Source organism: Nycticebus coucang, chromosome 20 (genome assembly GCF_027406575.1).
Source record: "Nycticebus coucang isolate mNycCou1 chromosome 20, mNycCou1.pri, whole genome shotgun sequence".
Taxonomy (NCBI): domain Eukaryota; kingdom Metazoa; phylum Chordata; class Mammalia; order Primates; family Lorisidae; genus Nycticebus; species Nycticebus coucang.
The window spans coordinates 38,397,164-38,414,164 of record NC_069799.1 but is presented as its reverse complement, the minus strand read 5'-3'; the positions used below and the strand labels follow the sequence as shown (position 1 = coordinate 38,414,164).

Below are 17,001 nucleotides of genomic sequence, written 5' to 3'. Positions count from 1 at the left end.
TAGAGAAGCCGAAATCACGTCACTGTCGTGTGACTAGAGAGCCGGCTTGCTAATTTAGGTCTGGCTTCAGTCACAGCCCAACTTGCACCTGGCTCTGCCTTGAACCCAAGGGATGACCGCAGGGCGTTCTGGGAAATGGAGTCTAGGTTCTGATGGCGTCATTAGCAAATTACCACGGAAGTACTTTTCAGAGTTCCTTCTACGCATGTGCTGATCCGACCCCTGCCACCATTTTTCTCTCGGAAGTTCGTGACCTTGTTGTTTTGGGATTTTAGGTACCTGAAGTAGGTGCGCGGCTGAAAAAGGAACCTGTGGGTTTTTGGTGACTCTAGGGGACAGGACGAGTGCCTCCCACCCCCACTTAGAGTAGCTTAGCTCTGAGGCGCGCGGGGCCTGGCGTGCAGGTGCGTGCCGCAGACCTGGGCCCGCGCTGGGAAGGGGCAAGCTGGGCTGGGCTGGGCTGTCCACAGCCGCTGCGTCGGAAGACGACGTTCCCCAAGAAGGGGGTTGGGTTTCTGGGGGCACAAAAACGAACTCACTAGCGCTTCAAAGACCCAAACGAATCCCAGAAAAGGGAGTATTTAGCCATATTACTTATGTGAAGCAGATGAACAGATTCTACCTCCCCAGGAAAACTGAACGACTCTTGCTGTTGAAAAATTGGACCAGCTTTCAGAAGGGAGTGGTGAGTTTGGGTGAGAAGAATAGGCAAGGGCCAAGGAAATGTTACTTCTCAGCAGTGTATGTTCTGTGGTGGTGGAATAATCTGTCCTTGTTACACTGTGCGAATGTTTCTGAATCTCGGCTCTCTTAAACCTGTCACCAAATCGGATATCTAGAGATATTCTGATGTTACAGTTCATGAAGGGCTTGCTCAGATGTTTCTGCCTTATTAAAAAGTTGAAATGTTTGGCCGTGAAGAGATAAGTGACTTACCCAGGCTCACATCTTATGTAGATATCAAACATCCTGACATCTTGGCTAGGTTTACTCGTTTTACCACAGTTAACTCCAAACACCTGTTTGTTTCTTACATTTTTGTTACAGTGAAACCTATGAATAATAGAATCAACACTGCTTTACAATACCTCCTCTTAAACATTCCTGTCACTTTTAATCCCCAACACTTTCTGAGATTGTGTGACCTCAGAAGGTTACTCACTGTAGTGTTGTCCACTTAATGTCAGTAGTCTATTCCTAAAAGTCAGATTCTGCAGGAAAATATGAAAGAGCTTCCTTACATTGTTTAAAATGGGAAAAATAGGCTGAGACACACTTGCATAGACAAAACACACACAGAAAAATGTCTGCACATAAGTACAACAGAATCTTGTTATGTTGTAAAAAACTTTAAACATATCTAAGCCATTCCCTGAGTTACAAACATCCCACTTAACATACAGCTCACACTTATAAATGGAGACTATTACAGGTAATAGGTAAATGAACCTGTTCCATCTTACATACAAATTCAACTTCAGAACAAACCTACAGAGCTTAACTTGTTTGTAACCTGGTGACTGCCTGTAGTTTTTTAATCTTAAGAGAATTGTTTTGTTTGATTCATATGACTTCATCCATGCTCAAGTCCATACACTTGACAGTTGTTGTGCTCCTCAAAATTTCCCCATTATCCTTTTGAAGTTTTAATTATTGTACTCGCATGTAACTGAAGACTGTTTCTTCCATTGCCATGTGTTTTAAAAATACTGATTCCAGGGCTTATGTTTATCAGATCTATCCTCTGTAATGAATCAATGCAAATTCGTAGATTCACCAAAAGAGCCCTTTTCATGATGGTAGTTTTATGAATCAGCATTTGGACTGAGCTTAGCTGAGAATTCCTCAGTAGTGTTGTTTGGGATCACAAATGAGGCTTTAATCAGCTTGTGACATGACTGAGGCTAGTTGGTTTAGGATAGCTACACGTAGACTGTTAGGGGTTCCTGCAGAAATTTGATTGTCTCTTTGTCTTCAACATATTAGCCCAGGGTTCTTCACAGTATGACTGTGGCAATCATCAGTGGGCAAGCGCTTTTCAATCTATGTTTGTATCATGTCCTCTTGGCCAAAGCAAGTTAAATGACAGAACCCAGGTTATCATCAGACAGGACTATGTGAGGGTGTAGATACTTGGAAACGCATTACTTGGAGACATTACTGAGACAGCATACAACAAGAAAAGCACATTTTATACTTTTTTCTATATAATCATGGGTGGAAAATGTTCACTTCTAACATGCGTAACTTTCTTTGAAATGTGGGTATTTAAGCACAAGGGATATGGTAGTGGAAACATAAGTCCTCTGTGGTATCCCCATGTTAATAGAAAAATCCTTCATATGGCTCAATGTATTTCAGTAACATTAATTTTAGTGAAGAGAGTGTTTAATTCTTTGGTATAAATTATTAAATTATTTCTTTCAAGAACAATTGTTGCTAAATCAATTGCTAGTAAGTGTTTTCATTAACTCAAAAATAAAATGTGTGTCTGACTTGTACCAATTAGGGTACCTATGAGTAATCTTTCATTGGACCTTTTTTGTCATGTCTTGTGTAACAGACTGTTCTCTTACATGGAGGCTTTTCTCTTGTTGCTCTCTTCTAGCTAATGTGTGGAGTGTTTTCAGCAGGAGCATCTAGGGTCCAGCAAGGCCAGTTCTCTCATGACTTCACTCCATTTACCATCTCTCCAGGGGATGCTTCCAGAGTCCTCTATGGGTTTCCTGGAGCAGGAAAAAATGAAAAAATCTCTGGTGAGTTGTTTGTTTCTTTAGTCTCCATTTTGTTTTACATGGTATTTTATGAGCTTCATGATGTCCATGAATGAAAACAGACGAGTTAGGAATTAGCAAAACCTTAGCTTCTGGGCAATGTATGTAAGTTAAAAATGTGCGGATATAGGCAGAGTATGAGACCTTAGCATTGTAAGTTAACTGCATGTTTTCTTTGGTGTTTTTGGTGGCATGACAAAAAGTCAGGCATGTTTGTCATAGAATGATGTCGCGAAATTTTTTTTATGACTGATTAGAAAATAAACACTTTCAGCACTCAGTAATGGAAAGTTACCTGGCAGTAATGCAAAATTCACATAATAAAGTTTTTCTAGAGTTTGAGAATAGTATGATCCCAGACAATTTTATTTTTTTTTTTTAGAGACAGTCTCACTTTCTCACCCTGGGTAGAGTTCCGTGGCATCAAAGCTTACAGCAACCTCCAGCTCTTCAGCTTAGGTGATTCTCTTGCTTCAGACTCCTGAGTAGCTGGGACTACAGGTGCCTGCCACAACGTCCTGCTATTTTTTTTGTTGTTGTTGTTCTGGCTGTTTGGCCGGGGCTGGGTTTGAACCCGCCACCCTCGGTATATGGGGCCGGCATCTTACCCACTGAGCCACAGGTGCCACCCAATAGAGACTTTTTTAGGCTTTAGAATGTGTCTGTAGCTGTGGCTCCTAAAAACAAAATACTTTTAACTGAACTAAAAAAATTAAAACTAATTCTTGATTTCAGTATTTATTTTTTGAGACAGAGTCTCACTTTGTCGCCTCTGGTAGACTCTGTGGCATCATAGTTCACAGCAACCTCAGACTTAAGGGCTCAAGCCAGTCTCTTGCCTCAGCCTCCCGAGTAGCTGGAACTACAGGCACCCACAACAATGCCCGGCTATTTTTTTGTTGCAGTTTGGCTGGGGCCAGGTTTAAACGCACTACCCTTGGTATATGGGGCTGGCGCCCTACTCACTGAGCCACAGGTGCCCACCCAATCCCAGACAATTTTAGGAGGATTGTATTTGATTCATGGATAAAACCTGGAATATCTAGAACAACGGTTCTCAACCTGTGGGTCTCGACCCACAGGAACTGTGTTAAAGGGCCATGACATTATGAAGGTTGAGAACCATTGATCTAGAGGATTGAGTTGAACACAGCTCCTTATGTAAACCTCCATATGATTCTCTCAGGCTGTGTGTATAAATTAGTCACGCAGCAGTGTGTTGAAAGTTCTATCTGGCACATATTCCTAGTGCTCATTTATGGTGTCTATAGGAAAAGTTTCTATGTAATGTAATTATTCCTTATAGGTGTTTTGGTCTCAGAACTGGCTTATAGAGTTACCTATGCTTATATTTTAAACTTAGATAAGAAAATTCATAGACGCTTTCAAAATAAATAGACCTTTGTTTATACAAAAGTAAGAATATGGTTATAGTAGTATGGTAGGGTTATTGTGTCCTTAGAGTGCTCTTCTGTGTGAACCTTCATGGGTGTTCTGGTACAACTGCAAAATTCATCAAAGAAATGAGAATGATTACTATGAAATCAGGCCTCTGATTTTTCCACAATTAGTGGGAAAGCATCACATGTGGATTCATACTATTTAGACTGCTGGGAAAATTCTTTTTCAAGTGTAATCTGGGTTACACATTTTCAAGAATCACTCAGTAAAAGTTCTTGAAAAGGTCTTTTGTAAAATTAGGCTTGAAATAGTTAGACCAGAAATGTCTATAGATCTGTGACTCAGAAAGGCCACTGTATGGAGAATACTAGATTCTGTTACAAAAGAATGATTTCTGTATTTGTTTTTCTGTAAGTCCTAAAGGCAAGTTTTTTTATTTGTTCATGCTTTCCACTTCAAGCTTTTTTTTTTTTTTTGAGACAGAGTCTAACTCTGTTGCACTAGGGTTGAGTGCCATGGCGTAATAGCTCATAGCAACCTCAAACTCTTGGGCTCACGTAATTCTCTTGCCTCACCCTCCCAAGTAGGTGGAACTACAGGCTACAGCTGGGACCACAATGCCTGGCTATTTTTAGAAATGGAGTCTCACGCTTGCTCAGGCTGGTCTTGAACTCCTGAGCTCAAGGAGTCCACTTACCTCGGCCTCTCAGAATATTGGGATTACAGTTAGCCAACCCTCCCAGCCCCCACTTTGAGGTTTTTTTTGTTTGTTTTCTTTCTTTTTTTTTCTTTTCCCACTTCGAGCTTTTTAACACAAGACTACATGGCCTTGAATGTTTGCCTGAGGGCTCTTTGAAGGAAATCATTATGATAGTATCCAGTGACGTGATGTTGCGCTTACCTAGGGAGTATAATTCAGAGGTCGTCATCCAGGAGCACACTAGACACAACTAAATACTTGTAGAATTTACTAGAGATTCACTTCTCAGAAACGAAGTCAATAAGTATGTTGTGAGCCACATACAACTCACGTGGTGTGAAAATTGATTCTGTCACCACATGAGTTGCATAAAACTCATGCATAGAAAATAAAAAATAATACATTTCCACCAAATTAGAAAGGATCATTTTGTTTTCAAAGTTTTTGTTCTTTTTTGTTTGTTTGTTTTTTATTAAATTATAGCTGTGTACATTGATATATTCATGGGGCATCATTCACTAGCTTCACAGACTGTTTACCAAGTTTCACATAAACCCTTGTAAGATGCACCGCTGGTGTAATCCCACCAATCCCCTTCCCTCCCCCCTTCCTCCCCTCCCTTTCCCCCTTCCCCCTATTCTTAGGTTGTAACTGGGTTATAGCTTTCATGTGAAAACCCTAAATTAGTTTCATAGTAGGGCTGAGTACATTGGGTACTTTCCCTTCCAATCTTGAGATACTTTACTAAGAAGAATATGTTCCAGCTCCATCCATGTAACATGAAAGAGGTAAAGTCTCCATCTTTCTTTAAGGCTGCATAATATTCCATGGTGTACATATACCACAATTTATTAATCCATTCGTGGATCGTTGGGCACCTGGGCTTCTTCCATGACTTAGCAATTATGAATTGGGCTGCTATAAACATTCTGGTACAAATAGCTTTGTTATGATGTGATTTTTGATCTTCTGGGAATATGCCCAGTAGAGGGATTACAGGATTGAATGGCAGATCTATTTTTAGATCTCTAAGTGTTCTCCATATCTCTTTCCAAAAGGAATGTATTAATTTGCATTCCCACCAGCAGTGCAACAGTGTTCCCTTTTCTCCACATCTGCGCCAACATCTCTGGTCTTGGGATTTTGTGATATAGGCTAGTCTCACTGGAGTTAGATGGTATCTCAAAGTAGTTTTGATTTGCATTTCTCTGATGATTAAAGATGATGAGCATTTTTTCATATGTCTGAAGGCCACACGCCTGTCTTCTTCAGAGAAGTTTCTCTTCAAATCCCTTGCCCAGCCTGTGATGGGATCCCTTGTTCTATTCTTGCTAATACGTTTGAGTTCTCTGTGGATTCTGCTTATTAAACCTTTGTCGGACACATACCCTGCAAATACCTTCTCCCATTCTGAGGGCTGTTTGCTTGCTTTACTTACTGTGTTCTTGGCTATGCAGAAGCTTTTTAGTTTGATCAAGTCCCAGTAGTGTATTTTTGAAGCTGCTTCAATTGCCTGGGGGGTCCTCCTCATAAAATACTCGCCCAGACCGATTTCTTCAAGGGTTTTCCCTGCACTCTCCTCTAGCATCTTTATAGTTTCATGTCTTAAGTTTAAATCTTTGATCCATTGAGAGTCTATCTTAGTTAATGGTGAAAGGTGTGGGTCCAGTTTCGGTCTTCTACAGGTTGCCAGCCAGTTCACCTAGCACCATTTGTTAAATAGAGAATATTTTCCCCACTGAATGTTTTTAATTGGCTTGTCAAAGATTAAATAACGGTGAGTAGCTGGGTTCATCTCTTGGTTCTCTATTCTGTTCCAGACATGTGCTTCTCTGTTTTTGTGCCAATACCATGCTGTTTTGATCACTATCGATTTGTAGTATAGTCTGAGGTCTGGTAGCATAATTCCTCCTGCTTTGTTTTTATTTCTGGGTAATGTCTTGGCTATTTGAGGTTTTTTCTGATTCCATATAAAACGAAGTATTGTTTTTTCCAGATCTTTAAAGTATGACAGTGGAGCTTTAATAGGAATTGCATTGAAATTATATATTGCTTTTGGTAGTATGGACATTTTAACAGTGTTTATTCTTCCCAGCCATGAGCATGGTATGTTTTACCATTTGTTAATATTTTCAGCTATTTCTTTTCTTAGAGTTTCATAGTTCTCTTTATAGAGATCTTTCACGTCCTTTGTTAGATAAATTCCCAAATATTTCATCTTCTTTGTCACTACTGTGAATGGGATAGAGTCCTTAACTGTTTTTTCAACTTGACTATTGTTGGTATATATAAAGGCTACCGATTTATGAATGTTGATTTTATAACTTGAGACACTGCTGTATTCCTTGATCACTTATAAGAGTTTTGTAGTAGAGTCCCTAGTGTTTTCCAGATATACAATCATATCATCTGTGAAGAGCGAAAGTTTGATCTCTTCTGACCCTATGTGGATACCCTTGATCGCCATTTCTTCCCTAATTGCGGTGGCTAAAACTTCCATTACAGTGTTAAAGAGCAATGGAGACAATGGGCAGCCTTGTCTGGTTCCTGATCTGAGTGGAAATGATTCCAATTTAACTCCATTCAATATGATATTAGCTGTGGGTTTGCTATAGATGGTCTCTATCAGTTTAAGAAAAGTCCCTTCTATACCGATTTTCTTAAGTGTTCTGATCATGAAGGATGCTGGATATTATCAAAAGCTTTTTCTGCATCGATTGAGAGAATCATATGGTCTTTGTTTTTTAATTTGTTTATGTCCTGGATTACATTTATACATTTACGTATATTGAACCAGCCTTGAGACCCTGGGATAAAACCGACTTGGTCATGATGTGTAATTTGATGTGTTGCTGGATTCTGTTTGTTAGGATCTTGTTGAATATTTTTGCATCTATATTCATTAGTGATATTGGTCTATAATTTTCTTTTCTTGTTGGGTCTTTTCCTGGTTTGGGGATCAGGGTAACGTTTGCTTCATAGAATGTGTTAGGTAGTCTTCCTTCTTTTTCTACCTTTTGGAACAGGTTGAGTAATATAGGTACTAATTCCTCTTTAAAAGTTTTGTAGAATTCTGACGTGAAACCATCTGGTCCCAGGCTTTTCTTTTCAGGGAGGTTTTGTATGGTTGATGCTATTTCCGAACTTGATATGGGCCTGTTCAACATTTCCACTTGATTCTGGCTAAGTCTTGGAAGGTGACGTGCTTCCAAGTATCTGTCAGTTTCCTTCAGATTTTCATATTTCTGAGAATACAGTTTCTTGTAATATTCATTAAGGATTTTTTTGATTTCTGAGGAGTCTGTTGTTATTTCGTCTTTGTTGTTTCTGATTGATGAGATTAGAGATTTTACTCTTTTTTTCCTGATTAGGTTGGCCAAAGGTTTATCTATTTTATTGAACTTTTCTAAAAAACCAGCTTTTTTATTTATTGATCTGTTGTATTATTCTTTTGTTTTCAATTTCATTTAATTCTGCTCTAATTTTGGTTATTTCTTTTCTTCTACTGGGTTTGGGGTTGGAATGTTCTTTGTTTTCCAGTAGCTTGAGATGTCCCATTAAGTTGTTAACTTCCTCTCTTTCCGTTCTTGAGGAAGGCTTGCAGTGCTATAAATTTCCCTCTTAGAACTGCCTTTGCAGTGTCCCAGAGGTTCTGATAGTTCGTGTCTTCATTGTTGTTTTGTTCCAAAAAGTTGGCGACTTCTTTCTTAATCTCATCTCTGACCCAGCTATCATTCAGCATAAGTTTATTTAACTTCCATGTTTTTGTATGAGTATGCAGATTCCTGTTGTTACTCAGCTCAAGTTTTATTCCATGGTGGTCCGAGAAGATGCATGGAATAATTTCTGTTCCTTTAAATTTACTGAGGTTACACTTGTGACCTAACCAACTTGTGACCACAGTCTGGGAAGATGTGATCGATTTTGGAGTAAGTTCCATGGGCTGATGAGAAGTATGTGTATTCAGTTTTGTTGGGATGAAATGTTCTGTAGATGTCTGCTAAATCCAAATGTTGGATGGTTAGGTTTAAATCTAAGATTTCTTTGCTCAGCTTCTTGTTGGAGGATCGATCCAACACTGCCAAAGGAGTGTTGAAATCTCCGACTATTATGGAGCTGGAGGAAATCAAGTTGCTTATGTCTGTTAGAGTTTCTCTTATAAATTGAGGTGCATTCTGGTTGGGTGCATAGATATTAATAATTGAGATCTCATCATATTGAGTATTACCCTTAACAAATATGAAGTGACCATTCTTGTCCTTCCTTACTTTTGTTGGTTGAAAGCCTATTGTATCTGCAAATAAAATTGCAACACCTGCTTTTTTCTGATTACCATTTGCCAGAAATATGGATGACCATCCTTTCACCCTGAGTCTGTATTTGTCTTTTAAGTTAAGATGTGACTCTTGTATGCAACAGATATCTGGCCTGAGTTTTTGTATCCAGTTAGCTAACCTGTGCCTCTTTAGAGGACGGTTTAAGCCATTCACATTAATGGAGAATATTGATAAGTCTGGTGAAGTTTTGAGTATCGAGTTTTTCAAAACTCCAGTGGGCATTTTTAATCCTTTCGACAGTGTGGAAATTGGAGTTTGATCCAAAGTTTCTGAGGGAGTTTACTTTTGTGGTATAGGATTAGGTTGGTCATTATGGAGGATAGGTCTGAGAATATCCTGAAGAGCTGGTTTGGTTATGGCAAATTTCTTCAACATATGAATGTCATTAAAGTATTTAATTTCTCCATCATAAATGAAACTCAGTTTAGCTGGATACAAGATCCGGGGTTGAAAGTTATTTTGCTTTAGGGGATTGAAAGTCGGTGACCACCCTCTTCTGGCTTGAAAATTTTCAGCAGAGAGATCTGCAGTCATTCTAATATTCTTCCCTTTGAAGGTAATGGTTTTCTTTCTCCTGGCAGCTTTGAGGATTTTCTCCTTCGTATTAACTTTAGTGAAGTTAATTATGATATGCCTGGGGGATGTCTTATTGGGGTTGAGTCGTGCTGGGGTTCTGAAGCTGTCCGCTATCTGAATTTCAGAATCTCTGGGCATGTCTGGAAAATTTTCTTTCATAATTTCATGCAGAAGGGCCTCTGTGCCCAGCGAGGCCACTTCATCTGTTTGTGGAACTTCTATGATTCAGATATTCACCTTCTTCGAATTATCCCAGAGCTCTCTGAGAGAATGATCCGTTTTTGCTCTCCATTTCTCTTCCTCTTTGAGAGTTTGGGAGCGTTCAAAGGCTTTATCTTCAGTGTCAGAAATCCTTTCTTCTGCTTGCTCCATTCTGTTGCTGAGGGATTCTACTGTATTTTTCATATCTTTGAGGGCTGCAAATTCTTGCTTCAGTGTGTCTAAGTCTTTGGTGGTTTTGTCTTTAAATTCGTTAAATTCTTGAGACAACTTTTGAATTTCTCCTTGAATTCCTTATTCCACTTTGTTAATCTTGTCTGCAATCCAAATTTTGAATTCGATTTCTGACATCTCAGCCAGTTGTTTATGAATGGGATCTTCAATTGCATCTGCCATATCTTTCCTTGGGGGGGTTGATCTATTCTGGTTATTCATGTTACCAGAGTTTTTCCGCTGATTCCGCCCCATGGTTGTTTTACTCCCTCTGATTTTTTCCCTGGTGCTTTGTCGAGGGCCTGTACAGTGTTGTGGCCTGAGAAATTGGGGCCCTGTCTGGTGTGGTGGTGCTGTGTGGTTCTGTCTTGTTATCAGCTGGTTTCTGTTCCACCCTAGTGAAACAGATATTCTGGATTGAAGTCTCAGCTATGGAGAAATATCAGCAATTAAGTCACCCCACCCCCCACTGGCAAACAATTGGAAAAGAAAGATCAAACCTTCCTACCACCGTGCACACAGGGTTCCACCTGATTTGTCCTCAGGCGATATGTTCATTTCAAAAAGTCCAAATCAGTTGTCTCAGTCTGCACCTGTCTCGGGTGAGAGAATTTAAGAGATCTCTGGGAACTGGATCACAGGGGTCTGGTGACTACTCTGGTGTGGCTTGCTCCAGTGCTGCGTGGAGTCAGGAGGAGCTACCCAGCCAATAGATCAGTCTGGGAAGGTTGATGCCTCCTTCCCCACCTTGCACCGCTGTCACATCCAGTCACTGATGGCCCTGCAGTTGGCTGACCCAGTTGCCTGAAGTGAATCGGTACTCCAGGAGTTTGCACCTGCCTGAATCACAAGGAAGTCTGCCAGGCCGCTGCGCTCTGCCTCTCTCTAGCAGGAGGAGGTGAGGCCTGATAACCTCGGGTTCTTGATGAAGGTTGGGGGGTTTTCACTCAGGTCCAGTCTCGCCCCTGATTAATGTTACTGACAGAACAGAACAGAACAACTCTGCGTTTCCCCTGCAGAAGAGAAGCTGTATTGAGTTCCAAATCAGCTTGTCTTTGCTCTTGTATTGTCTATAGGTTGACGATCCCCTGAGGGCCAGGTGCGTCTTAGGTTTAGTAAAACGGACCTCTGGGTTAGCCCCGCCCTGGGAGTTTCCCCGGTTTGCAAGTTGGAGTACCCTCAGGCAAATCCTATACTCAAGAGTGTCTGGTTGCCCAGGGAGACAGGGTGTGTGGCTTCAGAATATTCAGTAGTAAGCGGTATTGCTAGCAAAAGAGGGCTGCTGTTTTATGGCTCAGGCAACCGCTGCTCCTGTGTAGCTTCCTTCCGGCCAACCTCTCTCCGCTCCTGTACTCCAGAGTCTGCACCGACCGGCTGCAGCCCAGCACTGTCTACACCCCTCGAGCAATCGCCCAAGAGTCTGGACCCCTGGGGGACAGGCCTCAAGACCTTGGAGCGAGAGCAGAGGGGAGTGCGGGGAGTGCTGGGAGCCTGGGGTTGCAGGCAGAGAACACACACAGCTTTACACAGTTTTATGCCTGGCTGTATTGTCACCAAAAGACGGCTGTTGCACTGTGCCTCAGGGAACTGCCACTCCGGTGTGGTCCCTTCTCCACCGACCGGGACTGGCCTCCAGACCTCAGTGTGAGTAAAGGGGAGCGCTGGGAGCTCAGAATTCCAGGTAGAGACTATATACAGTTTATACAGTTTTATGCCTGGCAGGAGGACGCCATGGCACCCTAGTAGGGGAGGTAGGTCCAGTTTTTAGAGGGTCTCTCCCATGGAGTGTAGTGGGAGGACTTTTGAACTCTGCCCGATTGTTTGTGGGGCACTCTGAGCCGTTCTCATGGGGGAGGGGACTCCCGTCAGCTTGGTGATGGATTTTGTACCTTTTGTTTGTATCCTTGTGGTCGCAGCTCACCTCAGCGGGGTTGACATACGTTCTTCAACCTTCTGTCTTAGTGCAGCTCAAATCCACCAGGTTACTTGCTGTATTTTTGTCCTTTAACTCCTACTGGACGGGAACCTCTGTGGAAAGCTGGCTTCAGTCAGCCATCTTGTCTCCTCCCCCCTCTATTTTTGTAATAAATCAGCGTGGCCCCAAGGAAAAGAAATTTTTCTAAGGTGACAATAAATGTATTAATGTTAGAGAGGTACCTTTTAACTTAGCATGAATTTTCTATCTGAAATAGATGCGCAAGTTACCCTTTATGATGTAAACGTAGCACTTGGAAATGCATGTGTTAGTGTGGGTTCCCTGAATTTTATACCAAATCATCCAGAAAATTACAGTGTCTACATTGAATTTGTAGATCTTATGTTATCCTATTTCTTCAGGGTTAGAAAATACATTAGAAAACATTTCTACATTAACAATCGTCTTTATGAATAATTCCACTCCTAGGAATGAGAAACGGTATTCTTAGGTCTCTCCTTTCATCTATATTTAAATTAAGAATTCTTTCCATGGCCACTTTGTGAATATTTGTTTTTCTTTCAGGGACTGTTGACATTCGGGGATGTGACCATAGAATTTTCTCCAGAAGAATGGGCATGCCTGGACCATGCTCAGTGGAATTTATATAGGGATGTGATGATAGAGAACTACAGAAACCTAGTCTCTGTGGGTGAGGATAACTTCAATAAATAATTGCTATTCTATGCTAAGGATTTCACATCCTTCCTTTGTAGAATGTTTTTTTAGGAGGAGTTCCTGCTTTATATGAATGAGTTTTAGGTCTTTGTTTCCAAAGAAAATTTGGGGATTTGTTAGTATAGAAAGAATTCTTCAAGATATTTTATCTTGACGTTACTTTTACCCTTTTCTAAGCTGATCTATATCCTTCATTGTAGATGAGTGGCAATTTCAGATATTTAGTGGTACAAAATATTGTTATCCACACCTTAAAATCCAATTTGCACCATCATTTTTGGTTCACTACTATTGAGTAATACAGATAAAGATGCACAGATTTTAAGTACTTCCTCAGTATTCTAAAGTTTCTGTCAGAAAATGATTTATTTGCTGAAAGCTGCTGCTATAATGTTCTTTTTTCTCTGCTGAGCACAGCATCAGGTTGGTAATTGGAGAATCCTAGCAAGACTCATGTTACTTTTTTCTAATAAAACAGGTCTTGCTGTCTCTAAGCCAGACCTGATCACCTGTTTGGAGCAAAGAAAAGAGCCCTGGAATGTGAAGAGACATGCAGCAGTAGCAGAACAGCCAGGTAGGTGGGAGTGAAGGAAGCAGATGACACAGGCGAGAGGTCCAAAGGTCAAGGAGGAAGCCAGACCTGAAAATGTGGTTGGGAAGCTCTGCTGCAATGGAAATGGTTTCTTTCTCTTAGTGTCAGATATGGGCATCTCTGTCCCTTGTTATTCTCAAGGGACTTGACTTCCTTTTCAATGATCTACCTTTACATGTACAGTGAGAGTCAGTGTCCTCTTTGTGGCTAATAAGAGACTGCAGGATCTGATTGCTCTTGCGCTGCTTCTCAGGAGGACTCTATGTCACACCATTTGTTAATTTTACATTTTATATTGAAATGTGTAAATGTAGTGGTGCTAATAGTATTCAATTCAGTAATCTCAGAACACCGCAAGCATGTTATGTTTTCTGCTTTATGGTTTCCTATCCTCTGAAAGTATTTAGTGTGATTCTACAGAAATTCAGTCAGTAATATTTTCAGAAGACTAAGTATCTTCCTAAATATTATAAAATCTAATGTTGTTTTTCTTCTAAATTTTGTTTTTAGTGTGAACCGTGATGAATAAGTTCTATATGCCCAAATTCCTCAACTTTAATATAGTTTAATGTAATTGCTCCCTATATTTTTTGAATAAATTATGTCATTGGGTAGCTTAGAACAAGGCTAAGCATATATTAAACTTCTACTTTTTACTTTATTTTTTAATAACTGTCATTTTATAATTTTCTCATTTTTTATGAATCTTACTGGGACGGTGTATGTGACAACAGAGCCTCTGTAAGTTTACCATCCAAGGGACTGTAACAAACTGGCCAACATACAAAGTTAGTCAACAAGGAACTAGGCCTACTATACTAATATGCACATGTGGTGCATGTCTGGTCTATGAAAATCAGTTCAACTTGAGATGGTCACTTTGGGGAGGTGGTCAACTATGGAGGTTCCTACTGTATATATGTGTAAGTGACATGGACTTTCTTCACAAATAAAAGTTGTGTAACTATATAATTATTATATGCAGTGTAATGACTTGATATGTATATATACACACTATGAAATGTTAGAGCAATTAAGTTAGTAAACATACTTAATACTTCATAGTTAACCTTTTTTTTGTACTCAGAACCCTTAAAAGTCTACTGTCATAGCAAATCTTAAGATTAAAAAAATACATAATTTTGTTTTTTTTGTTTTTTTGAGACAGTCTGTCTTTGTCGCCCTTGTTAAAGTGCTATAGCGTCATAGCTCACAGCAACCTCAAACTCTTGGACTCAAGCTATTCTCTTGCCTCAGCCTCCCAAGTACCTGGAATACAGGTGCCCACCACTATACCCAGTTATTTTTTAGAGACGGGGTCTTGCTCTGGCTCAGGCTGGTCTTGAACTCGTGAGCTCAGGCAATTCACCCACCTCAGCCTCCCAAGTGCTGGGAAATCAGGTGATTTGAAATCAGAATCCAAGTGCTGAAATCAAGTGTGAGCCACTGTGCCCAGCCTAATACTTTGGAATAAGACTGCAAAACAAGGATTTTTATGGGGAAATTTTGAACTAAGAGCCATAAGATGTTAGAAAACTTCAATACAAAAACAGAGGAAATATACTTTCGGAACCTTTGAGGTTTCTCCTTTGCTTGAAAATTATCAACACTTTTGAAATTGTATGTTTTCTTACAACATATATCTTTTCTTCTCAAAATAGATAAACACTCACATAAACGCAGTCACCAGAGTGGTAGAATTATAGGCATGAGCCACCGCACCTGGCCCACATTTTAAGATAAAAATTATTGTTACTAGCTATAGTCAAAATCCTATACATCAGGTCCACAAAATTACTCATCTTATAACTGAATGTTCGTGCCCTATGACCCTCTTCTCTTTCTAGTTCTATGAGTACAACCTTTTTAAATTGTCCATATAAAGGATATCATCCAGTGTTTCTCTTTTCGTATCTGGCTTATTTCAGTTAGTGTGATATCCTTCAGGTCCATCTATGTTGTTGATATGATTGAGTAATTTTAATAATCTAATAATTTTTATTTTGTATATGTATATACCATATTTTTGTCTATTCAGTATTCACAAACATTTAGATTCTTTTCATAATTTGGCAATTGTGAATAAGGCTGTGATGAAAATGGGAGTGCATATATTCATTCAAGATACTTATTTTCCTTGGTTCTATACACAGAAGTAGGATTGCTAAATTATGTGGTAGTTTGCTTTTGTTATTTTTTTTAAAAACCTCAATACTTGTTTTCATAATCTACCAATTTACAACTGAACAACAGAATACAGGATTTCTTTTTCTTCACATTCTTGTTAAAACTTATCTCTTATTTTTGATATTAGCTATTTTAAGGTGTGAATGAAGTAATATCTTCATCATGATTTTGATTTGTAATTCCCTCATGATCGGTGTTAAGCACCTTTCCATGTTGGCCACTTGTATTAGACAATTCATTGGGAAGATACGTATTCAGCTTTATGCTTATTTTTCAATTGGTTATTATATTCATTATCATTGTTTTTGCCTTTCATTTACATGTGTTCCTTATATAATTTAGATATTAACCACTTATTGGACATATGGTTTCCCAGTGTTTTCTCCCATCTTGTAAATACTCTTATATTTTATTGCTTTCTTTGCTGTGAAAAGCCTTTTGTTTGATGAAGTCCAACTTTTTTATATTTGCTTTAGTTTTTATACTTTTGGTTTCAGATCCAAAAGGTCTATTACCAATATCAATATTAAGAAATTTATGTTTTCTTTGTTGTTGTTGCATTTTGGGCCAGGGCCAGGTTTGAACCCGCCACCCTCGGTATATGGGGCCGGTGCCTTACCGACTGAGCCACAGGCACCGCCCCAGAAATTTATGTTTTCTTATATTTTCAAGGATTCATGTCTTTCACAAATCTTTATTTTAAGTTAATTTGGGAGAATGGTGTAAGGATTATTCCTTTTCTTTTGGATATCCTGTTTTCCTAGCACCAATAGTATAGTCTCTTCATTAAGAGACTATGCTTTCAGGCGATGGCTGTGGCTCAGAAGGGTAGGGCGCTGGCCCTATATGCCGGAGGTGGAGGGTTCAAACCCAGCCCTTGCCAAAAAATGCAAAAAAAAAAAGAGAGAGACAGACTATGCTTTCTACATTGTGTATTTTTGTATCTGTCAAAAAATAGTTGACCTTACATGGAAGGGTTTGTTTCTGGGGTCTCTGTTCTGTTCCATTAGCTGTTGTGTCATATTTCATGTACATAGCATTCTCTACTTATTACTATATTTTTACAATGTGGTTTGAAATCAGAAAATATGATTCTCCTCAATATTACTTTGTTCAGAGTCTCTTTTACTTCCATAAAAATTTGAAAGTTGTTTTTTTCTTTTCTAAAATATGCCATCAGTATTTTCATTGAATTCATGAATTCATTGAATCTGCAGATGACTTTGAATTATATGGTACTTTAACAGTATTTATTATTTATTTTTATTTATTTTTTTTTTTTTGCATTTTTTGGCCGGGGCTAGGTTTGAACCTGCAACCTCCGGCATATGGGGCTGGTGTCCTACCAG

The 17,001-nt window shown here is 39.5% G+C and overlaps 1 protein-coding gene across 9 annotated transcripts in view; it reads left to right on the top strand.

Moving 5' to 3' along the window:
- Window positions 1-208: 208 nt before the first annotated feature.
- The window catches only part of LOC128572378 (synaptosomal-associated protein 47-like), a 111,039-nt gene continuing 94,246 nt past the window's right edge, over window positions 209-17,001 (top strand). For 2 of the 9 annotated variants that reach the window (XM_053572261.1, XM_053572256.1), the window contains exons 1-4: window positions 234-685; window positions 2,609-2,756; window positions 12,721-12,847; window positions 13,352-13,447. In XM_053572261.1, coding sequence (XP_053428236.1) covers window positions 2,667-2,756; window positions 12,721-12,847; window positions 13,352-13,447 — 313 coding nt within the window. In that variant the 5' untranslated portion in view covers window positions 234-685; window positions 2,609-2,666. Of the gene's footprint in view, window positions 686-2,608; window positions 2,757-3,181; window positions 3,234-12,720; window positions 12,848-13,351; window positions 13,448-17,001 lie in introns of those variants that run through there. The other 7 variants (XM_053572259.1, XM_053572260.1, XM_053572257.1 and 4 more) reach the window with 7 other exon arrangements.